The sequence below is a fragment of the Miniopterus schreibersii genome (assembly GCF_964146895.1).
Source record: "Miniopterus schreibersii genome assembly, chromosome: 18".
Lineage (NCBI taxonomy): Eukaryota > Metazoa > Chordata > Mammalia > Chiroptera > Miniopteridae > Miniopterus > Miniopterus schreibersii.
Window position 1 is genome coordinate 15,594,910 of NC_138121.1, and position 26,233 is coordinate 15,621,142.

Here is a 26,233-nt window from a genome sequence, read left to right on the forward strand (position 1 = left end):
TTCCCATTGGCTGTTTTCCATGTAAAAGGTAAATTTTGGCTTTGTGACATATAAAACAATATGATTATTACTAAATTGAACACATAAATTATGTATAAGACTTTACTAAACAGAAAAAATAAGCAGGCTAGACTTACAGAATCCTGCACTTCTGTTCTGTACCTAAACGTTGATTTGATTCATATGATCAAAATGGAATTGCATTTCTCAGGAAATCCTGAGTGGTTTGACTAGAAGCCAAAACTCTTCACACTGTAGCTGTTTCCTCCTCTCTGCTGTGGACCCAAACAATTACTGGCAGACTGCCTCCAAATTTGTGTTAGAAGCGTTTTCATATGAATTTTTCTTTTAAAGCAGCAGTAGGCTTTAGGAAATACTTTGTCCCCTTTATCAGGTGTTGGGGAGCTTCCTCTTCAAAGGCAAATTCTTCTGCATCATAGGATCATCAGGACTTTGAAGTTTCTTTTCTGTTTCTTCTCACTTAATGTGCTACTTCACAATTCCTTTTTTAAAAACACTGCAAAATTTCTCTTTTCATGAAAAATTGGTGATCCTGGCCTGAGAACTAATTTACTGCCTGTTTTCATCTTTTTCCAGCCTACTGGACTTGTTAATCGAGTTTAGTTTTATTTTATTACAGATTTACTTTCCGTTCGTGCAGTTATTAATAACTAGGGTCTTTGGCATTGGAATTTTCAGAGTTTAGATTGTGTTGAAGGAGCTGTGTCTGAGAGACTGTCCCAGGAATCGAATGAGGTGAAAAGGCGTTTTCAGAAGGTGAATGTTTTGTGCCCAGGGAAGGGTAAACTGATTCCTATCTGTAGTGCTAAGTAGGCCAGGAGGAGGAGTGAAAGAAATTTCTTGTCATGGTTTTACGACTGAACTTTTAGCATGTGTCTAAAGGATGTTAAGCTGGTTACAGTGCCAGAGCAACCAGGTGGAAATAATTAGCCCTTATAGAAAACAATCAGCCCAATAGAGGGTCTGAAATAAGGACATCACCGGCTCTTCCTCCCAGTTAGGTAGGATGAAGGATTTTAAAAATTCTTAAAACTCAACAATAAGAAACCAACCGAGTTTAGAAATGGGCAACAGATCTGAACAGACACCTTACCAAAGGAGAAATACAGATGACAAATAAGCATATGAAAGGTGCTCAACATCATATATCATTAGAGAAATGCAAATTAAAACAATGAGATACCACTGCCTATTAAAATGGTCAAAAATCAGAGAAACAGGAACCTTTTTTTAAAATCCTCACCCAAGGATATGTTTCCACTGATTTTTGGAGAGAAAGAGAGCAAGAGAGACATCAATGTGAGAGAAACATCAATAGGTTGCCTCCCATATGCATCCCAACCAGGGATGGAACCCACAACCCAGGTATTTGCCCTGACTGGGAAGCTGACCCACAACCTTTTGGTATATGGGACAATGCTCCAACCAACTGAGCCATCTGGCCAGGATAGGGCAACAGTAACTCTTATTTGTTGCTGGTGAGAATGCCAAATAGTCCAGCTACTTTGGAAGACACCTTGGCAGGTTCTTACAAAGCTAAACATGGTCTTACCGTATGACCCAGTAATTGTGCTCCTTGGTATTTACCTTCAAGATTGCTAGATGGGTAACTCCAGTGGGAGGGCAGGTGAGTGGGTGAGTAGGTAGATGTGTTTATAACCTGTCTCATAGCATGATACCTGTTTGGGGGATGTGCCCCAGAGGTATAGAGGCCTCTATTGCAGTTCTGCTTTCCTACTACCATCTTGGGAGTGCCTTTTTAGACAAAAACTTCATAAGTCATCACAGTCCTTAATAGAAGCACTTTTTAACCTGTAATTGTGTATTAATTAATTGTTAATTTTCTGCCTTCTCCTTTAGACTACAGACCCAGTGAGGGTAGAGACTATTTTTTTTTCTATCTTTTTCATCACTGTATCTCTAATACCAGTACCTACCACAGTATCTGGTATATAGAAGGTGCTCAGTCAATGTGTATTAAGAAAGGATAGGCTGACCACAGTTCAAATGAGTATGAATATCTGCCATATTAAATGTGGCAAATTAAAATATTTGGTGAAAGAGAGGGATGCAAGCTTTAAGGCAGAAATGCTAGTATACATGTAAATTGCTTATCTTTGGCAGGAGGTGTTGGATCTGATGACAATGCTTCAAGGCAGCAAAAACTGTCATTAGAAAGATGAAAGAATAAAGGGATCTCTCCTTGGTCAGTGGCAATTTGTCAATTTCTAGCCTCCCCGGAAAAATGCTCCTAAGAGCTTTTTCTTTTCCATTTTGAAAGAACTGTTAGAACACGGCAGTGTATATATGTTAGTCATTTATTTATTTGGCTTTTTTAACTCATCTTGACAAAAACTTTGGCAAAAGCACAAAACAGTACCCTGTAAATTGCTGTGTAAAGAATTTGATGTACTTTTAAAAAATTTTAGCTAATTCCTAAAGGTTACTTTTGAAGTATATAGATTGTTCTCAGTTGATCATTAACAAATAATAGTCATAGAGTTGAAGATCTCTTAACTGTTTTTCTACTATGATTCAGTGGATGATTTAATCATATGTTACCCAGACACTAAAAAACAACTGTAAATTTTCATAAAGAATCATTCTTCCACTATTTTCTCTTTCCTTTATTTCACACAGTGGAAATTTCAGTTCACTGTTTGGCAGTAGGTTTATTTACCTAGCAATACCTTATAATGATATTTTATAAGGTACTTCCTATATATATATTTTAAATATCCTTCTTTACATTAACAATTCCTTCTTTACAATGTGCCTATCAGATTCAATAAGCATGCTTTCTATTTCTTTGACAGGGAAATTAAGGCAAAGTAAAGTGTTCTGTTATAGACTATACAACAAGTTTCCTCGTCTTAGGTTATTATATTAACAGATTGAAACAAGAGACCCAATGGTTAGTCTTTCTGATGATTATTTTACCCATGTGTGGTTTTCTCTGGAACTATGGAATTAGGAGAAAGTTCTCTATTCTGGAATGTAAAATTAAAGTAGATTTCCAGTAATGTATGTTAAACTCTGCCAGGTTGGATGACTTCTGATCTAGCTCACTTTTTCCTTTTCTTTTTCCACACAGATTGATAGAGCTACATTCTCCCGATAGCAGGAACACGTTGATCCTACGCTGCAAGGATACAGCCACTGCACACTCCTGGTTCGTAGCTATCCACACCAACATAATGGCTCTCCTCCCACAGGTGTTGGCTGAACTCAATGCCATGCTTGGTGCAACCAGTACAGCAGGAGGCAGCAAGGAGGTCAAGCACATTGCCTGGCTGGCAGAACAGGTAGGCTGAGAGGCAGGGCAGGGTTGCCATTCAGAGCCAGGATGGTTCCCCCATTTCGTATTTATCATGCAGTCAGGTTCTGGACATCTGGCTTGCAGAGTTCATGTATCTGTAATATTGATCATGCAGTCAGGTCCTGGGTACCTAGCTTGCAGATCTTGTTTCTCCTCCCTACCATTTAGCTATTTCTTGCTAATGATCACCTCCACCAGAAGAACTGACCATCATGATAATCATCATCACAACATAACTAAAAAGAGGTTCTTATCATCTCTGCTCTTAATGACAGAGAATCCTTTTCATAATTTTAGAACAGGGTCAGCAAACTGTTTCCGCAAAGGGCCAGCTAGTGTCGCAACTACTTGAGCTTGCCATTGTAGCAATAAAACAGTGATAGACGATATGAAAATGAATAGGTGTGGCTGTGTTTCAATAAAACTTTATTTACAAATACAAGTAATGGGCTGTATTTGGCCCACAGGTCACAGTTTCTCAATTCCTGTTCTAGTCTGTTGACAGAATTTCAGGGGCAGTAAATTTAATCCCTGCTCTGGGAAAAGTATAAAATATACAAAATATTTTACAGGCCAGTAGACAAACATCTTCCACAACTAAAAAATGAAAAGAAGAGAAATAAGAAAACCTAGGTGGATATTGGCTGAAGGGAAAGGAAGAACTTAATCCAAGTTCAACCTAAGGGAAACTAAAGGTTCTATGCGATGTTGTATATATATACTTTTCTTTTGGATCCTTCACTATCAGCTGGGTCAGAAGGAGTTGAAAAAAGAAGACTGGACTTGGGGTTCAAAGATGAGTATTTAAGTGCTCGTTCTGTGTTTCACTGCTTTTAGATCTTTTTAAAAGTTCCTTCATCTCTTTGAATCCTGGCCCCTTCATGTATATGCGAGGGGGCAGGGGTTGTGTCAGTATCAGCACAGGGTGCTTTTGTTCTTTTGTTTTTGTTTTGTTCTATGTACAGTTTTCCAAGCCTGGCCCCCCACCCTTCCACCTCAGCAGAGTTCTGACTTGGTAGATCTGTCATGAGGCCTGGCAGTCTTGCTTGGTCGCTTTCAGTGACTGTGTTGTGGACCACTTTGGACTTCACTCATCTATTTTTTTCAGCTCTGAAGTTTTGTAAACATTTCAAATGGTAATTATAATAAATTAGAACATAGAATTAGCACTGTGACCATTTCTAGGAAGCGTAATTAGAATGACTAAACAGAAGAAACGAATGACAATCATGGTATAAGTACTTAAAACTTATGGAAAGTTTTAGTGTTTTAGTTAAGTCTATCATTGTTTCTATTTTTTTATGCGCTAGTTGAAAAACTCGATTGAGTGGTAATTGTTTGGTGATCTCAGCAATGTTAGAAATCTTCATGATTTTAAAAAGGTAACACATTCACATGGTTCAAAAATCAGAATAAAAAGTTAAGAGGTGAAAAGTCATACTCTCTTTCCTGTCCCCCATCCACCTAATTCCCTCCTACCTTCTGTTTCCCCAGAGAGGTCATCAGTTTCATTCCTTTCTAGTGATTTGTTTGAGAGTTTCTCTATGGAAATAAAAGCAACTATGAACATATGTCCTTCTTTTCTTTTCTTATGGAAGAAGATAGCATATTATGCACATTATTTTATACCTTGCTCTTTGTTTCATTAAACAATTTATCCTGGAGATTTTTGCATATCAATGAACAGAGGGCATTCTTTTTTACAACTGTATAGTTTTCCATTGTGTGGTTATAGTTAAATAAGCACTCCCCCAGTTTTGTTGTTACAAATGATGCTGCAATGAATAACCTTGTAGTTTGTCCTTTTACACCTGGGCTCTCCTAACTCTGATTCTCGAGTTCCAATAGATCAGATAACAAGGAAACCCGCGTATCTGAATATATTTGGTTCTTAACTTTGTATTTGTGAGTAGTAAAACTTTGGTTAGAAAGGGATTTATCCAAAAATTTACATCAGTTCCTGAGTTTGGGTAATGACAGTTCAGAGAATAGGGGATATTTCTATATCTGTACGATAGTTCCCCAGAAGTGCTAAGTTAAAGGTTGTATTAGTTACGTTGCTATATAATAAATTACCCCAAGATTTAGTGGCTTTAAGATAACGAACATTTACCTTACACAGTTTCTAAGGCTCAGGAATCTGGTTACAATTTGCCTGCGTGGTTCTGGTCCAGGATCCCTCATAAAGTCAAGCTGTCAGCCAGGGTGGCAGCCATCTGAGGGCTTGACCGGGGTTGGCAGGTCCACATCCACCATGATTCATTCACATGGCTGTTGACAGGAGGCCTCAGTTTCTTGCTGCCCGTTGCAGAAGTCCTCAGTTCTTTGTCATGCAGGCCTTTCCACAGGGCTGCCTAAATGTCCTCAAGACATGGCTGCTGATCTTCCTCAGAGTGAGTGATCTGAGAGAGAACAAGATGGAAGCTACAGTGCCTTTTATGACCTAATCTCTTCTGCTTTATTCTTTTCATTAGAAGTGGGTTACTAAGTTCATTTAGCCTACATGCAAGGGCTTCGCCTCTTAAAGGGAAGAGGAGTCAAGAATTTGTGAATGTATCTTTAAACTACCACAAAGGGTATATGCACTTGTCATTTTGATAAATATTGCCAAATTTAGATTCCCAGCAATGTATGAGAGTTGCCAGACTTCTAAAGTAAACGTAATATGGTTTATGCTACATACAGATAAGCAGAAAGGAGAAAAAGCCACCAGTTCATCACAGTCTGTCTTATAAGGACTGTGTTATATGTTTCCTCCACACACTTTTTCCAAAACTTAATTGCCACCAGAGAACTTAGCCTTGTGCTTTCTATATAGTAGATGCTCAGTAATTTTTCTTTGTCTCTGTGTATGTATATATATATATATATATACACACAAAAAGCAAGCAGACAAGCCACTAATTATAAAATCTTGTCTACGAAACACAGCTTTAGGATTGGGAAATAATACTAAAGGAGAAAAGTTTCAATCACTTAAAAAATAGTACCACTGAACTCATTGGAAGTACTGTTTCTCAAATACTCTTGAATTTTCCTTTTCTGAGTTAGTTGTCTGGGTTACCCAAATTAAATATCACCCTCAGAATAAGATGTTCAAGCAAGACTGGATACTGTTTCTCAGACTATTATGAGCTTACATCTCTGATAAAGGTTGGACTAGGTAAATGCCAGAGCCTTCTCTCTCAGATTGTTTATGAGTGTGAAATGGTCAAGATAATTTCAGCTCCTGTCATCTGTTTAATATAGGTAAGCATTTCTTTTGGCAAGAGGTATAGCTCCTGAAAAACTTGCATATAAATAAAACTGTGTTCATTGTATTTAGAAAAAAATAGTTATGCCCTGGCCAGTTTGGTTCAGTGGTTAGGGCATCGGCCCTCAGACTCTGAAGGGTCATTGGTTCGATTCTGGCCAAGGGTGCAAGCCTCGGTTGCAGTCTCAGTCCCTGGCCCTAGTTGGGGCACATGCAGGAGGCAACCAGTCGATGTGTCTCTCTCACATCAATGTGTCCCCCGCGCCCCCATCCCTTGTACTCTCTCTGGAAATAAAAAATAATAAAATAAAATAAAATAAAATAAAATAATAAAATAAAATAAAATAAAATAAAATAATAAAATAAAATAATAAAATAAAATAAAATAAAATAATAAAATAAAATAATAAAAAAAATAAAATAATAAAATAAAATAAATAAAATAAAATAATAAAATAAAATAATAAAATAAAATAAAATAATAAATAAAATTAAATTAAAAATAATAAAATAAAATAATAAAATAATAAAATAAAATAATAAAATAATAATAAAAAGATGGCCAGTTGGGGCAAGTAATTTAAGAAATAATTTAAGAAAGGATCATTTAACTTTAAATGACTTCTCTTTCATTTATCCTTTTTTTTATTTTATGTTGTCATAAATTGAGTTTGTTTGAAACAGGGAAAACCTGTAGTACAGATATTTGGTAACTGATGAATAATCTGTTTTATGCATAGGGACTTCAGCCCTCTAGTGATACTGATTTTTATGTGACTGATAGTTTACCTTTTAGTTGGTTATATTCGTAGAGGGAATTTTCTTTAAGTGCACCAAATGGGGGAACATATTATCCATAAAACCAGCATTTTAAAGCATTTGAACATAGGTTAGAAAAACCAATAAAGCCAAAGAAAGCTTTGTTCCCACAGTTCCTACTTGGTCTCTGATAACTCCCCAAATGTATAAAGACTCAAATTAGTATTAGTGAAATGGTTTGTTTAGTGTTTGCTCTGTGTTTTCTATTATAAAAATAAAGAAAGAGCCCAGCTGGACGTGGCTCAGCAGTTGAACATCGACCTAGGATCCAGGAGATCGAGGTTCAATTCCCGGTCAGGGCACATGCCCGGGTTGTGGGCTCGATCCCCAATTGGGGGTGTGCAGGAGGCAGCCAATCAATGACTCTCTTATCATTGATGTTTCTATCTCCCTCTCTCTCCCTCTCCCTTCCTTTCTCTGAAATCAATAAAGATACATTTTTTAAAAAATAAAAATAAAGAACAGAAGTACATCACTTGTCAAAAAGATTTACAAGATTAAAAGATTTAGGGAATGAGTAATAACTATTAGTATTTTTTCCTCTTTAGTGCTATCCAACTTTATTTATTAGAAAATAAAAGTTGGCGAAGGCTCTTATTTGGCCAGTGTATGCATGCGTATGGATGTGTGGGTGTTGAAACACAAGCAAACAAGAACCCTAACATTAGTGTCCCTTTTTTCTCCAGCCAAAACCTCAGTAGTGGAGCCCCAAGGCTGCTTGCACTGATACCACAACTGAAAACACATGCTATATATAGCAGGCAGCATTTGACTTCAGTAAAAGCAAACAGTATTTTTATAAGTTAAGGCAAATAGGCAAACAGAATTACTTAAATTGAGGTTTTATTTTCCTCCAATGATAAGTGGAAGAGGGAAAAGATATTCTTCAAAAACTAAGGACTCAAAAGAGCTAAAGAATAAACACTTTTTAAAAATTTTTAATTGAACAAAAAATTTTCTCTCTTGAAATTGGATATTACTTTTATTGACATTAGCAGTTTTCCTTTAGAGCCTAAAATCTCTTCCTTGGGAAGAAATACATTTAATTTAGGTTTTCCAAATCCACATGCTCTGATTGAGCCTTCAAAATCTATTTCTTACAACTTAGGGGATAATTAATTTTTTTTAAATCAGATACCATTTTAACCCTTTGGGAAGATAGATTTTACATTATTTTCCCTATTAAAATAGTATCCATAACAATCTCAGAGACAAAGACTTAGTAGTGCACATAAACTAGAAATCCCTTTGGGGGCACCCATGACCCAAAAATGTAAGAATACAGAGAACCTCTTTAGAAATGATCTTCTCCCTCCAGATATTACAGAGTTACCCATGAACTAATACAGAGTCCCAGAAAACTTGGGTTCACTGATAAGAAAAGTAGAATTATTTCTGCGATACTCTGCTTGAATTGTGAACGTCAGGTCCTATATTTTGTGCTTTCAGCACATGGTAGAACAAGGATTACTTCGCTGGGTGGAATTCATTTCCCATTCCTGGAATCAGCTGGGGGCTCTAGCTAAGAGAAAAGAATCTGGGTGGTAGATGTTGTAACACTGAACAGAACCACTTAGGCCACTTTTCAGATTACAGATATGTTCATAAGGTGCTCTAACATGTCCAGATTGCCTTCAGAAGTCACTAAGGAGGAAAAAATAAAAAGTGGCTCTGAGACAACTCTTTTAAGAGACAAGTAATTCATCAATTTGGATTTCCTTAAAGCCACCCCTTTCTATGATGATAGTGAACTGAAGGATCAGTGTTAAAATACACTGTTGGTAAGCATTGTCTGTTTAAAGATCTTATCTCATTAGGGCAAATGTTTTTTTATAATTTATTTACTTACTGATTGATTTTAGAAAGAGAGGAAGGGAAAGAGAGAGAGAGAAACATCAATTTGTTGTTCCACTTATTTATGCATTCACTGGTCGATTCCTATATGTGCCCTGACCGGGCGTCAAACTTGAAACCTTGGCTTGTCGGCACAATGCTCTAACCAACTGAGCTACCTGACCAGGACCATGAGGGCAAATATTTTGATGATACCAGAGCTTTTCTTGAACATAGTCTTTTGCTTATGGGCCTTGGATCCTTGACAATATGGATAAACAGTGGTTGTTTTCCTACATTTTAAAACCCTCACAGAGAGAACTGAACTTTTTGCAAGTAAATGCAGTGGTACGTTTGAAACTAAAACATAAACTTCCTAAGTATAATAGGACTTTGACAGTAGTTTATATGAGTGTTTTCCAAAATACAACATAGTGGGTCATCAGCATTTTTAAAAAAATTATCAGAACACTACATAAAATATAGGGATTGTATTGTTTTGGAAATTTTTAAATTCAGTTATTTATATATGTTATTGGGTTACAATGTAAAATGTATTTTTTTTAAATATATCTTTATTGATTTTAGAGAGGAAGGGAGAGGGGGAGAAAGAGATAGAAACATCAATGATGTGAGAGTTGTCATTGATCGGCTGCCTCCTGCACGTCCCCAACTGGGGATCAGGCCCACAACCCGGGCATGTACCCTGACCAGGAATCGAACCACAATCTTCTGGATTGTAGGTCGATGCTCAACCGCTGAGCCATGCCCAGCCAGGCTAAAATGTGTTTCTTATAAAAATATTTGAAAAATACTGATGTTTAGAGTATATGGATGGGGAAACAAAATGGAGACTGGAGACCTGCTATGTTAGACCATCACTGAAGGGACTTTTACAATTACATGCCGTTATAGTTAGCTCTGCTTTCTGGATTTCATCATTGTAACAGGCAAAACTAGATGGTGGAAGACAACATTGGAGACCTGTTCTCATGGCTGTGACTGAGAAGGATTTGCTGCTTTATGACTGTATGCCATGGACAAGGGATGCCTGGGCATCACCATGTCACAGCTACCCTCTTGTTGCCACAAGGTAAGACAAAAGATAAAAAAAGAAAATTCTGTCCTACTCTAGATCTTCTAAAGAGTTTGAAAGTGAAATCTATTGTCTTAGTTGCCTAAAATAGGCACCTAAATAGGATTTAAGTAGCTGAGATAGTTGATTTAGACAAAAACTTTTCTTTTACAACCTTATTGATTATTTTGCTTCTCCTAGCTCAGAATAAATGGTTTCTGTCATTAGTATTTCTGTGTGCATTTTTTAAGTTGTTGAAGCAGCTTCCTAACTGCTCCCTTCAAGACTTGCTTAGTCATGAATATAAGTAAATAGTGTGTGTTTTTTCCCTTTACTTTATTGACTGTGACTAGAAAACCACTGAAATTGTGGCAGCCTTTTGACTGAGTGATGAAATCATTTAAACCAGAATGTGGTACTGTGGATAAACCACACAACTCAACAAAAATATTCTTCAATTTCTCTTTCTGATATAAGAGCACATAATTTTTATTCCATCAAATAAACATTGATTTGACCTGAAGCAATAGGCTGTTTCTAGCATGCTAGAAGTGGAGAGTTGGAAGTACATAGAACAGAGAAATGTAGATTTGGGTGCCAAGATGTCTTAAGAGATAACTGGAAAGTAGTTATCTAGTGTAAAACAAGAAGAGATACATTTAGTTTTATTGGGGCTTAAAAAAGAATCAGGTTTTGATGTAACTCAAAAACTACACATTAAAAAGGAGCCCCACAGAAAAGTATTTGGTAGTCAAAAAAGCTAAATTATGAAACCACGTGGTATGTCCCACAGGGATCAGTATGGGGGGGTAGTAGTTCCTGCTTTAAGCAAACAAAGATTCATGTGAGGAAGGGTATTCTTTACATTACAGGAAGACTTTCATGTTATATAGGATTTCCTGCAACTTGCTCAGGTCTTTTACATAGTTTTTCAGGAGTTTCTCTGTAATTTAGAGCTGGAGCACTTAGATCACAGAATAGAGACAAGGGATTTGTTGAGCCTCAGAATTAGAGAGGTGTGCCCTCATTAATTCCTTCAGGATGTGTAAGGGTCCTGCAGGATGACTGGATGTAACCGTCAGTTTCTCTGTTTTTGTTTTTTTAATCCCCACTAAATTATAACCTTCTTGAGTTCAAGAACTTTGACTTAGTCATCGTAGCACTTCCCATAATGCTTTGCATATAGTAGGCCTCAATAAATCTTAGTTGAGTTGAATTTTTTTAAGTTATAGTTTCTTTGTCATGGTTACATTGGGAGCATGGCAGGAATCCCATGAAAACATGTGGACATGTCTCAGTAGTTAAAGTAGAGCAATTAAATTTATATTTTCCAAAGAGTTAGAGCTTATGAATATAACTGTAGAGATCGCTTAAGTTTAAATTTCATGGAAAAAGCTTGTTCTCTAGTTATGATCATAAAATGCAAGGTGGGCATTTTATCCTTAGATGTTTCCTTAACTGTGTGGCACTAGAGGGATGGAGCAGAAACCTGTGACATCCCAGCCTTTGTTTAATACTTGAAATCACAGTCCCATGAACAAATAATTTCTGGCCATAGACCAGACGTGGCCTAGACCACCAAAGCACTTTGGTACTAAAGTAAAAATGGGGTGGATGTGTTTATACCATCAGTGTGGTATTAATTTGCAACTAGAGAAAAGATACAAGTAAGACTTAAGAGTTAAAACTATAACAGGAGTAGATCTTCATGACCTTGGCTTAGGCAGAGCTTTCTTAGATAAGACACCAAAAGCATAAGCAATAAGAGAAAAAAGTAAATCAATTGGACTTCATCAAAATTAAAAAATTTTTGTGCTTCAAATGTTACCATCAAGAAAGTGAAAAGCAAAAAACACACACAAAAACAATAAGAAAGTGAAAAGACAACCCAAAGAATGGGAAAAAATATTTGCAAATTATGTATCTAAACTGGGACTTTTATCTAGAAAATATAAAGAACTCTTACAACTCAATAATATAAACATAAAAAGGATCTGAACAGACATTTGTCCAAAGAAGATATACAAATAGCTAATACGCACATAAAAGGACGCTCAAAATTAGCCATCAGGGAAATGCAAATTGAAACCACAGTGAGATACCTCTTTCTATCTACTAGGATGGCTATAATTAAAAAGACAGATAATAACAAGTGTAGACTCGGATGCGGAGGAAATGGAACCCTTCCTTATACACTGCTAGGGGAAATATAAAACAGTGCAGTCGATGTGGAAAACAGTCTGGCAGTTCCTCCCCTATGTTGTATACCCAAGAGAAACGATAACTTATGCCCACCCAAAAACTTATACATGAACATTTATAACAGCATTATTCATAAAACCCAAACAATGGAAACCACCTGAGTGTCCATCAGCTAATGAATGGGTAAATAAAATATGGTATATATCCATTCAATAGAATATCCTTCGGCAATGAAAAAGAATAAGGTTTTAAAAAGCTCTGCAACATGGATGAACCTTAGAAACATTATGCTAAGTGAAAGGAGCCAGACACAGAAGGCCACGTATTATATGATTCTATTTGTATAAAATGTGCAGAATAGGCAGATCTATAGAGGCAGGAAGATTAGTCATTGCCAGGAATGGGGGTGGGGGATGGGAGAAATGAGGAATGACTGCTAATGAGTATAGAATGTCTTTTGGGAGTAATGAAAATCTGCTAAAATTGCCCGGCCGAGCGTGGCTCAGCGGTTGAGCAACCTAGGATCCAGGTGATCGGGGTTCGATTCCCGGTCAGGGCACATGCCGAGGTTGCGGGCTCAGTTCCCAGTCAGGAGCGTGCAGGAGGCAGCCGATCAATGACTCTCCCATCATTGATGTTTCTATCTCTCTCTCTCCCTCTCCCTTTCTCTCTCTGAAATCAATAAAGATATTTTTAAAAAAAAAAAAAAAGAAAGAAAGAAAATGTGCTAAAATTAAATGTGGTGATGGTTGTATAATTCTGAATATACTGAAATCCATTGAACTGGACACTGTAAATGGGTAAGTGTATTGCATGTGAAATTATATCTCAGTAAATATGTTACAACTTAAAAAAGGATACGATTTAATAGAAGGGACTCAGGCCAACCCTTAATAAACTTGAGTTTGAATCCCTATTCTGCCACTTTTGGAAGGTGATTGGGAGCATGTTACTTAGCCTTTCTGTGCTACAGATTCTTCATTTATTAACGAAACCCTAATGAGCCCCAATGAGATAGGGCAGGTGTGAGTATTAAATGAGTTAATACTTGTAAAATGCCTACAGTTGTATCTGACACATTGTTAGCTGCTTTAATTATTATAATAATAATTTATGATTAAGTGAAAATATGTCAAAGAAGAATTCTATGTAAAAAGTATAATTGGTTTAATTTGGCTATTGTTAAAAGAGGAGCTTAGTTCTACAACAGTTTTTACAAGGAATGAAAGCTTCATATTAAATGTGAGGAATTCGAATGTATTATTTGGATCAACCTAGATATGCAATTGAAATTGACCATTAATAAAATGGATGGGGCCTGTAGCTCCCTGAGCATATTTCTTACTGAGTTTAATTAATGTAACAGCAGGGAATTAATGTAGCTCCTTGTTCAGGAAGTACCAGTGGATTAGGAACAAAGATGACAGGCAGATGAGAGGTTTAGTTTTCCCATGTGGCCATGTCTGCCAGGTGGAATTGATTTAAGTCACTACATGATAGAATTAAGTGGGACTTAATCATCCTCTGCCTCCCAGAGGTGGTAGAGTGTGGCCACTGAGAGAGGCCAGAGGATGGAACCAGACCAGGAGGTTTGCCACAAAGAAAGGCAAGACCAGAAAGTGGTGTGCTTGTATCTTTAGTGTGGGGCAAAGAGAGGGTTTGAGATTTATATGAGTAATGAGAAAGGGCTGAGTGTTCACTTTTTACTAATTCTGTCTCTAATACTTTGGAAGATGTTCTTATGAATGAATGGATGAAACGAAAAAAGATGACATAAACACATAGGGAAGAAAAAATAAATTAAGGACCTTGATTATCCACAAAAGTAGATAGACAAAAATCAAACAGCATTGTTAGGGTGCTGTAAATTAACATGAGTTATCATTTATATTGGCCTGCACCTTTACAGATTCTTGGAGCCAAGGGGGGTTTGTGTGTGTGTGTGTGTGTGTGTGTGTGTGTGTGTGTGTGTGTGTGTGTGTGTGTGTGTTAATAGCTGATATTTCAGGCTGGTGAAGAATTAGGTAAAGTGTGAAAGTGGTAAATGAAGAAGATTTTTTATTTTTATTTTATACATGTCTTGAGATTAAAGCCAGATACTTGATAGAGGTGTAGAACACATTGGTTTTAAAGGTGCTGTGGATTTTGCAGGATGCACATTTTGTCTTCCAATAAGCTTTCTTTGACTGGAGGAGAAAAAGATTCAAAGGAAGTGTGACTGCTTTACAGTGTGGAAAAGTGAGTGGTGTTGTGCTTAGGGGACTTATGGGGCAAAAGCTGCTAAAACGCCCTTGCATGAGCTCAGCTGGCCTCCCCACTAATGGGGCCTTTTGGCGGCGTGTGCTAACCAACTGCTCACAGCAAGACTCCAGCAGCTGGTTTGCATTAGATTCCCTCTGCCAGATATTTCATAATCACATCTGTAGGAAAAATTTTCCTAGACTTTGTATTTTTTAATGTCTCACTTGGGATTAACAACCAAACTGAATACGGTAGACTACACCCTGTCACTTTCCCCATGCTCTGTCTTACTTGGATCATATGTGGAGTAATTTTGAAACTTATTTAACTCTTGCTGAAATAGCTAGTGTTTAAGTGGCCTGTTGGTTCTCTGGGAATCAGCTTGGTGAGGTGGTTCTCAAAGTCCACTTTCACGGACATCTGGGGATCCCCTCTTCAGGGGATCTGTGAGTTCAAAACTGTTACTAAGATATAACTTGCTTTTTTTCACTGTTGACATTTGCCCTGAGAGTTGGTAAAATTGCTGCCATAGCATGAATCAAGGCAGTTGGCACCAAGCTATATGGACTTGGAAGGAATGGGAGTGGTGCCAATTTAACCTCAAAATGTCTTTGTTGAAGCAGTAAAAATTGTTAGTTTTATTCACTCTCAATCTTTGAGTATTCATCTTTTTAATATTGTGTAAAGTATGATGGTTTTCTCAAAGGAAAAGCACATGTGTATTTGAGATGTGAGCCAAACTAGCTGTTTTTTTCATGGAACACCATTTTTTACTTGAAATAACAACTGACTGACAAACTATGGTTAATTAGACTTGGGTATTTGTCAAACATTTTTCTCTAAAATGACAAAAATGATTCTGTCACTTAAGAAAAAAAAACACTGATAGTATTTGTTGCCAATTATAAAATTCTAGTTTTCAAACAAAAATTAGAAGTCTGGAAAACTTGTATCTGTCACTGTGAGTTGACAGCTTCCCAATACCTAAAGAATTATTTGATGACATCAGTAGTGGTATTAGCAAATGTGACTTTTTGATATTGTATAATGAGATGCTTTAAACATTTGGAAAACCTGCATAGCTCAGTGAAAAAATATTTTCCAAGTGACCAATACATGGTGTTACAAAATCATGCAAGCATATAAAAAAGATCCATTCAAAGTGCAAGAGAGACCAGTCAATTTTTAAAGTAACAGGATATTAACTTTATTGATAAAGTTTCAGATCCTGCATTGCAGCTGACCTTTAAGAAACCACTTGAGTTTTGGTTTGGTGGACAGGATATCCACAAATATCTCAAAAGGCTATTAAAATACTTCCTTTTCTAACTACATATTGTGTAAGGCTGGGGTTTCTTCATATACTTCGGCTACATACTGCAACAGAATGCAGAAGCAGATAAGAATTCAGCTATCTTTCATGAAGCTGGATATTAAAGAGATTTGTAAAAAATTTAAAACAATGCCACTCTTCCCATTAAATTTTTTTGTTTTGGAAAATATTTTAATAAAAAATAAGTTATGTTGACATGTAATAGGTTTATTATTATTATTATTATTATTATTATTTGTTGTTGTTGTTGTTGTTGTTGTTGTTGTTAATCCTCACCCAAGGATATTTTTTCCATTGCTTTTCAAAGAAAGTGGGAGGAGGAGGGAGGGAGAAGGAAGAACATCTATGTGAGAGAGACACATGGCTGCCTCCTGCTCATGCCTCCACCGGATCCGGGGATGGAGCCTACAACCAAGGTACATGCCCTTGGCCAGAATCGAACCTGTGACCCTTCAGCCCAAGGGCCGATGCTCTAACCACTGGGCCTAACCGGCTAGGGCTCCATTGATTTTTTTAGAGAGTGGGAGGGAGGGAGAAGGGAGAGAGAAAAACATCGATGTAAGAGAGACACATCAATTGGTTTCCTGCTGCCCCTGCCCTGACAGGCCAGGAATCAAACCTGCAACCCAGGCATATGAACTTGACTGAGAGTTGAACAGTGCATCGATGTGGGGAGCCGATGCTGTAACCACTGAGACACTGGTCAGGGCTATTATTTTTATTTTTAAATTAATATTTTTAAATTTCTCAGTTTTAATTTCTAATTATAATTAATATCAATAAATATGACTGATATAAACAAAAGCATTTTAGAGTACTCAGTAGTTTTTAAGAGTGTAGAAGGGTACTCAGACCATAAAGTTGGCAAACTAGTAGTTTAGTGCTACACACTTGAATCATCTGGAAAAATGTTAATAAAATAAGGTTGAGCCGCACCCTAGTCCAGGTAAATATGAATTTTTAAGGATGTGAGCCAGGCATCAGTCATTTTTAAAAGCTTTTATGTGTCAAGGTCAAGAATGTTTTTGGATGAGATTAACATTTAAATCAATGAATTGTGAATAAAACAAATTATTCCCCCCCCAAAATAAAATAAAATAAAAGCTATGTACCAGGTGATTCTAGTGTACAGCCAGGGTTGAGAACTATAGTAATTAACTTGACTAAACCAGTTGGTGGATTAGAAGAAATTGTCTTTTCTCTGAGAGAGACACTCTTGCTTTTTATCTGAACCAATAGTGACTCCCTGACAACTAAAGGAAATGTAAAGGAGCATCCACTTGTTCTTAGATGTGTTCTTGCTCAGGTTGTTATTAGAGGAGTGAAGGAAGGCACCAACACATTTGTAGAAAAATATTATAGGTATACAGCCTACAATTAAACCAACAAGCCATTTTATTTATTTCTCTTTGCTGTACATTTCTCAGCCAAGTTTTTAAAAATTCTGTATGGAAAACGTATTCTGCTGGATTTCTAATAAGTGAGGAAGTATGTTTGTTCTGTTATACTGATCTACTTAGAGCTTCTTAAACACAGGGAAAATATTTTTGGAAGAAGTTAATAAATTGAACTATTTATTAAGTGGTTGCCATGAAGCAAACTGTATTAAGTGGTGGCCATGAAACAAAATGTTGAATAGTTTAATGACCCTAAGGAAAATTACTTTTCTCTTGTTTTGTCCAGATGTGTACTTCACTGTTTTGTTTTTTTTAGCAGTTTCATTGAGATATAATATACATACCATATAAATTACCCATTGAAGTTTTAAATTTAATTATTTTTGGTATGTTCACAGAGTTGTACAACCATTGCCACAGTCAATATTCGGACACTTCAGTCACCCCAGAAAGAAACTCCTTACCCATTAGCAGTCACTCCTCATTTTCCCTTCCCTCAGCCCTAGGCAACCACAAATCTACTTTCTGTCTCTATGAATTTGCCTGTTCCTTATAAATGGAATCATACGTTTATATCTTCAGGGTTCACCCATGTTGTAGCAGGTGTCACAACTTCATTTGTTTTTATGGCTGAATAATATTCCATTGTTTGGATATACTATATTTTGTTTATCCATTCATCAGTTGATGGACATTTGGGTTATTTCTGCTTTTTGGCTATTATAAATAATACTACTATGAACATTTGTGAACAAATTTTTCTGCTAACATGTTTTTAGTTTTCTGGGACAAACCTAATATCTAATACCTACCCTAGACTTAATATTTCTTTAAAAAAATCTTGTGTTTCCCTGACAAACCTGTTCTTCCTGCACTCTTTTCCATTTACTAAATGGAAAAATCTTTTCATGTGCTTATTTGCCATCTGTATATTGTCTTTAATGAAGTGGCTGTTTAGACCTTTTGCCCATTTTTTTTTTCAGTGTTGTTAACTCCAAAGATTTTTTTAAATTGTTGTAAAAACTACATAACAATATTTACCATCTTAACTATTTTTAAGTGTACAACAGTAATGTTAACTATATGGACATTGTTGCACAACAGATTCCTAGAACTTTCTACTCCTGCAAAACTGAGACTCCCATTTCCCCATTCAACCCAGCCCCTGGTAACCACATTCTGCTTTCTGTTTCTCTGATTTTGACTACTTTGGATACCTCATATAATCAGAGTCATGCGGTGTTTGTCCTTTTGTGACTGGCTTATTTCACTTAACAGTGTCCTCAAGGTTCATCTGTGTTGTAGTATATGACAGGATTTTCTTCTTTTTAAGACTAATAGTACCCTATTGTATGTAGTCATTCATGCGTCAATAGATATTTAGGTTGTTCCCACCTCCTGGCTGTTGTGAATAATGCTGCAATGAACATGGGCATGAAATACCTCAAGAGCCTGGTTGCACTTATTTTGGATATATACCAAGAAGTGAATATTTGCCCATTTTTTAAACTGGGTTTTTTGTTTTCTTACTGTTGAGTTTTAAGAGTTCTGTGTATATTTTGGATACCAGTCATTTATCAGATACATGTTTTTCATATTTTTGCTTCTCTGTGGCTTGTCTTTTCATCCTCTTATCAGTATCTTTCAAAGAGCAGAAGTTTTTAATGAAGTCCAACTTACTGATATTCTCTTTCATGGACTGTGCTTTTAATGTATTATTTTAGATCACCTACATTTTCTCTTAAGACGTCTTCTAGAAATTTTATACTTTTGCATTTTACATTTAGATGTAAGATTCATTTTGACTTAATTTTTGTGAAAAGTCTAAGGTCTTCCAAAACAGGAAGCGCCAGACCCAGATAACTTCACTGGTGGGTTCTACCAAACATTTAAGGAAGAAGTTTCCTATAATCTCTTTCAGAGGATAAAAGCAGAGGCAATGCCCTGGCCAGTGTGGCTCAGTTGGTTGCGTGTCGTCCCATGCACCAAAAGGTTGCTGGTCCAATCTTGGTCAGGGTTCGTGCCTAGGTTGTGGGCTGCATCACCAGTAGGGAGTGTGCAGGAGGCAGGCAATCAATGTTTCACTCTCACATCGATGTTTTTCTCTTTCTCCCTCTCCCTTCCTCTCTCTAAAAATCAATAAAAATATTTTTTAAAAAGAAAGCAGAGGTAATACTTTCTAATGCATTCTATGAGGCTGGCATTGCCGTATTACAAAAACCAGGCAGACATTACAAGAAAAGAAAGCTAAAGGCCAAGGTCTCTCATAAGCATAGATGTAAAAATCCTCAACACAATATTAGCAAAGCAAATCCCCAGTAGGGAGCATGCAGGAGGCAGCCAATCAATGACTGTCTCTCATCATGGATGTTTTTCTCTCCCTCTCTCTCTCTCCTTCTCCCTTCCTCTCTTTGAACTCAATAAAAAACATATTAAAGAAAAAAAGAAATGAGTTATCAGGTCATAAAAACATGGAGGAAATTTAAATGCATATTACTAAGTGAATGAAGCCAATCTGACGAGGCTTTATACTGTATGATTCCATCCTGGAAAAGGCAAAACAGTGGAAACAATAAAAAGATCAATGGTTGCTGGTGGGAGAAGATGAATAGGCAGAGTTCAGAGGATTTGGGGGGCAGTGAAAATACTCTGTAAAGTATTATAGTGATGGATGGATGTCATTATACATTTGCCCAAACTATAGAACATACAATACCAAGAGTGAACTCTAAAGTGAACTATGAACTTTGGGTGATTATGATGTGTTAGTGTAGGTTCATCCTTGGTTAAAAAAAAAAGTACCGCCCGGCCGGGCATGGCTCAGAGGTTAAGCGCCGACCTAGGATCCAGGCAATCGGCGTTCGATTCCCGGTCAGGGCACATGCCCGGGTTGCGGGCTGCAGCCAATCAATGACTCTCTCATCATTGATGTTTCTCTCTCTCTCTCTCCCTCTCCTTTCCTCTCTCTGAAATCAATAAAAATATATTAAAAAAAAAAAAAAGTACCAATCTGGTGAGTGATGTTGATAATGAGGGTGGCTATGCCTGTGTTGGGGCTCATTGTTTCCTAATAAAAATTGAATCTATTATTGATATGCATAACCTCTTGGGAGCATAAAAATGCCAGTGGGAAATTGGGACCTTGGCCCACCAGCCCAGTATTCTGCCTGTGACATCAAGGGTCATTTTATGGGGAAAAAGAATGGTATCTACTTAAAAGGCTATAATCTTATTTTGAAATGTACTTTTCCAAACATTGCTGACGGCTTTTATAATTATCTGCGTATCAATCAGCATAAATTGCTGACATCTTCCTCTAATAATACATTAATTACTTTTAAATTTTGCTTTGTTTGTGGTCCTAGGTTGGTTCATTCTGGCTCTGGATGTCGGTCACCCTCACTTGGTTCTGACCTTACATTTGCTACCAGGACAGGCTCTCGGCAGGGCATTGAGATGCATCTCTTCAGGGTGGAGACACATCGGGATCTGTCAACTTGGACCAGGATACTTGTTCAGGGTTGCCATGCTGCTGCAGAGCTGATCAAGGAAGTCTCTCTAGGTATAGATTCTGGCATTTCATTCTAATAGTCATTAAACAGAACTGTTGTTATATGTAAAGTAAAAACCATTATCATGTGTACCAGACTTAAAATGTTCTGAAATTTGGCAGCTTAAAGTGATAATGATGGGAAGAAATCTGGTTTGTTTCAGTAGCAAAGTTTTTCTAAGCCTGTACATGGCTCTGCACACATTCATGAAACCCTCTGTACAAGATGACAGTTTTACTGTTCATCGTTTTAATCTGAATGATAATATAAAAGGGCTCATTTACCAAGTACTAGATGCATTGACCCTCTAGTAGATTTGGAATCTAAGATATGGGTAGATACCCTTAAAATAAGAGTCTCTGGCAAAGCTTATGGCTAGAGAAAAGTTTGGAATAGGAGTTTCTCTTCAAAAGTTTCAAGATGTATGCCCAATACTTACTGTAATAATCTAAAGGAATTAATTCTGGTGGTCTCTTTCCATTCTTGAAGCGCCCTCTTGTGGCTAGCCTATCTGAATTGGGGTATGGTTTCATATGTATGTATGTACAGTATTTGTGTATGTGTTATGTGCTGTATATACAGGGTGTCCCCCCAAAATGTATATACACTGAATAATTATAAAGGCAGTGTTTATTAAAATACATTTTATTTCAAAATGTAATGGAATCAGCTGTTAAAGTCTGCTTTTTTTTGGACACCCTGTATGTATAGATATTTCCAGATTGCTTTCCATTTTAATAACAGAGAATAGTCAAAATTAATATACAATTATAGTTTCTAGTGTAGTTTAAATTACTTTAAATATCTTGGTTTTAAGTTAGTTTACTTAATTTTGCTTCTTTTATCTATGATTTTATTTTATAAACCTAGTTTTATAGAATTTATAAAAGGGAAAATGTTTCAAGAACAGAATGTCTTGTGATCTATCCTTCTTTCTTTATTGCTTTTTGAAAGTGAGGGAGCTCCGTGGCTTTAGAACTGCATGAGCAGCATTTCTATGGGTCACCATCTAACATTGGCACAGGGACAGTTTTTTGATGTTGTCAGACAGCGCAAATCTTTTCCATCTATTTAGGACCTGCTTAGTATTTTCCTCACAGCCACAATGACGATTCAAGTAGTGACACCAATGACCAGTAAGAACCCACCGTGGATTTTGACCAAAGCCACCACATCCACACTGTCTTTCTCACTCATCTGTCTCCTGCCTGTTTCTCTGTGAAGTGGTTGATTGCCACATTAAGGGCTGTGGGGCCCTGGTTTTCATCTTGACCATAGAATGTGCTTTCTGGGATGGGCCATTCCACAGTTTGAAAGTCTGTGATGCTCTGTGTTCCTGTGGGGAGCCAATCAGGCCAGCACACCCATCAGGCCCTTCACCGGCATCTGGGGTCATCATATCTTCAGGGATCCAAAGAGATATGCTTCCCAAAGAGTTCAGCTTGGATTTTTAACATTTTTTAGTTTTGGTTTGTTTCTGTGGTGTCTGGCAGCTAAATTTCATATCGCAGAAAATAAAAATCTATCTAGTCCCTGGCTTGCAGTTGTTTAAATAGAGATGGCTTGAGGAGAGGGAGCATAGGGACCGGCTGGTTCCTTATATTTTTAAGTAGACAAAAGAAATATTTTTAGGTAATTTTGAACTTTTTTGTTTTCATTCACAGCTGTATTTTAACAGCTATATTTTAATATTGCCGTTGTAATACTTTCATTTTCACGATTCAGGTCAACTGATGTGCTGTACCTGTTAATCACTTACTCTGTAGCTAGAGCTGTGCCTGATATATTAAACTGGCTGAAGGGAAACCACTCTGATGAAAGTCAGAGTTTCTTTAAAACGTGTGTGTATGTGTGTTTCTGTGTGTACATGCACATACTCGTGTGTGCACACTTAGTCTGTTATGTCTTAATATGTGTATGCTTAGTGTGCACATACACATTTGCACATATACACACACATATACATAAGACAAGCATGTCCTTCAGATACATGTTACTACCTTCTGTTCCACTGTGGGAGATTTAGAAAGGTTCATTTAAAACTGTAATTATGGCATGTTGTACCACCTACCCAAATATATGTGGCCTAAAGAAAGTTAGATAGTTGACCCAAAAAAATCACTTAAGCTCTGGTTTTTTATGTCCTATGTGTTTTGGTTATTGATTATCCATTTAGAAAAATTTCAGTGACTACCTACACGATTTGACTAGTAAATGTAATATATGATCTTCATAATGTTCATTTAGTTTTAAACCTTGATTATAGTTGCAGTAGAATTGATTAGTGATCCTTCTGGAACGCAAGGACTTTTTTTTTCTAGCAAAGATGAACTTCAAGATGACTAAGCAGAGAATGCAGTTAACTCCCTCGGGTCAATAAAACCATTTCCATTAGTCACAGGAATTGAAAGTATGTGTGTAGTTGTTTGAACTTTAATAAGTATCCTTTTAAAGGCTTAGTTTCATTATACCAATTACCCAAGCTATTAGAGTTTTTAAATCATGCAAGAACTTTTTGAAGATACTTTATATTTCTGGAACTTTGGTGATATGGACTAAAAAGTCATAGCTATAGGTAGTAATTGCATTAATAAATCTGCAGAAAATCTGCAAGAGGAAAAGAAACGTGGGCATTTAAAAGTATTTATATTGTTAGATTATGGGAGTAAAGAATTTGCTGTAACCATGTTCTTCTCAGTTTTGTAGAAATTTTCTAGTCCCTTTTTTTCATGTACTCAGCAGATATTGGTTGAGTGTATTCTCTGTGCTTTTACTGGCTATACTAAAATAAACAAAACAAGGTAGAGCCCCTGCCTTTGAAGTAGGAAGGACAGAAACAGAAAAAACAATAGTACAGATCAGGGTTGTCATAAGCCATAAACGAGATACATGTTATCTCACCCTGACACACAACCCTCTAAGGCAAATTTTATTACCTCCATTTCCAAGACGAAGGAACTGGGTTAGTGTGGCTGGGACTTGAACTGGGGAATTTCTGACTTCAAAACCAGTGCCTCTAGCCCCTGCATTAACCTCTAAATGACTCATTCTTTTTTTTTAATAATTTCTTTTTTTAATATCTTTATTGATTTCAGAGAGAGGAAAGGAGAGGGAGAGAGAGAAAGAGATAGAAACATCAATGATGAGAGAGTCATTGATTGAGCCCACACCCCGGGCGTGTGCCCTGACTGGGAATTGAACCCCGATCGCCTGGATCCCAGGTCAACTCTCAACCACTGAGCCACGCCTGGCCGGGCTACATGACTCATTCTTATGGCCAAGTTAAACTCCTGGTGGCGTATACATTATCGGTTTCTCTTAATTCATTAAATCAACAAATATTTACTGAGTATTAGTTACAAAGCCCTGTTTGTTAATGAGAGTAATAAAAATAAATAAACCTCATGCCTTTGACCAACTAGCTATAAGAAAGGAATATAGTGTCATGTTCTTTGTAACCCTGGGTATGATTAGCCTGATGATTATACTTGATGGACTGGCTTTTGCTATGCACAGTAATGGAGAATGTTGCCACAGTCTTTCTCTGAGAGAGTCCTGAGCAGTCCCGCCAAGTTGAAGCTGCAAAGCCCATTCCTTCTTGGTGGTTCTGAATGCCCAGAGGAGCCCACAAAGTCCTATAGCTGCTAAAGGGTCTTGCTGGAAACATTGGAGCCCCCAGAGCCCTCTTCCCAAGTAACTTACCGCAGAGCAGCAAAAACAGGATTTGCAGGATAGAATTTATTTGCCATCAGGGTCTTTGTCCTTCATGATACACTGGTAACCACCAGCAGTCTCTCATTTGGAAAGACACAAAGAAGACACAAGTTGTATTTACCAGTATTCATCTTGGTGTAACACTAATAGATTTATTATTAATTAATGAGCTTTTTTTTCCCTCTTAGCTTAAATTTTTTTTTTCCTATCAAGGGAGCTGCTTAGAAAGTTGTCTTTAATGTATGTCATTATGCTCAGCAATATCCTTGTGGTTTGAAAAAGCCAGTGTCCCTTCCACTTAGCGGATTGTGAAGTAGTAGCCAGAGCAGTAAAAGGAAAACCAGGGCAGGTGGTGACAGTAAGTTTCACGGAAGTCAAAGGAAGAATATTCAAGGAGAGGAATAGGCAGTAGGGGTAAATGTATCAGTTGGCATGATTTAGGGTGCAGTTAACAGAAAACACCCTCTAAAACTACATTAAACATTGAAGAAATGTATTCTCTCACATAAAAGAGAGTAACAAGTAAAAGGAGGGCGGGTGGTATTTTCTCTTCTCAATCATAGTTCTTTTCAATCTGAGCCAGTTTGGTTCATATGCACATCCTGGACCAATGCCAATCACCAGGAGAAAGCCACGCTGTCTGCCCTTGACGTTGAGGTCACCCTTCCCTAAAACACATTAGGAGAAAGTAGAAATCTGAATAAAATTGGGGTTTGGCTGTAAAGGAAGAATAGATAAATAGAAGCTGTGTAGACAGCCAACAGTGTGCACTACAAATATCAAGTAAGACAAGGGCTGAAGAAGCAGGTCAGATTTAGCGACATGCAAATAATTGGTGCCCTTGGGGACAGGCGGCTGGTGGTGTGATGGCAGATTGCAAAGGGCTGAGGATTGACTGGGAGGTAAAATGTGGATAAACTGAGTGTAGACAGCTCTTTCAAGAAGTTTTGCTGTGAAAAGGAGGAGAGAGGGGACTGGTAGAAAGAGGAAGGTAAGGAGTTGTATAGGAGGTATTACTTTTAATGAGAGAGACTTGAACATTTTTAAAAGTTAATGGAGGGATCTGGTTTAGAGGGAAATGTTGAACATGGCAAGAGGAAAAGAGGAATAATCAGTCTTGTTCAGTTTTTGAGAAGGTGGGAGTGGATGGGACCCAAAGCACAGGTGGAGGGATTGGCCTTAGCCTGGAGAGGGACAGATGGGAGAGGGGAAAGGCTGGGTGGAGCTGTGCATCCACATCTTAGCCGTTGAAGTGGGCATTGCCTTTTCCTCCTGAGTAATTTGTGCCATAGACATCCTGGCTTTTACTCCATCCCTAACTGCAAGTGCAATTACAGGTTACTTTTATATTGTTTGAATTTTTAAAGTTGCATCTTACTTGTATAACAGGACAACTTTTTTTGCCTAAGAAGCCATCAGTTAGTCCCATATACCAAAACCATCACTACAAAGAATTTTACAATATAATACTACTG

General features: G+C 37.2%; 1 protein-coding gene across 1 annotated transcript in view; it reads left to right on the forward strand.

Annotated features, from left to right (window-relative positions):
• The window catches only part of SNTB2 (syntrophin beta 2), a 71,096-nt gene that overhangs the window by 37,845 nt on the left and 7,018 nt on the right, over positions 1 to 26,233 (forward strand). Inside the window, exons 3-5 of the mRNA XM_081118906.1 lie at positions 3,116 to 3,326; positions 10,196 to 10,338; positions 20,859 to 21,055. Of these exons, the coding sequence (XP_080975032.1) occupies positions 3,116 to 3,326; positions 10,196 to 10,338; positions 20,859 to 21,055 (551 nt within the window). The remainder of the gene's footprint in view (positions 1 to 3,115; positions 3,327 to 10,195; positions 10,339 to 20,858; positions 21,056 to 26,233) is intronic.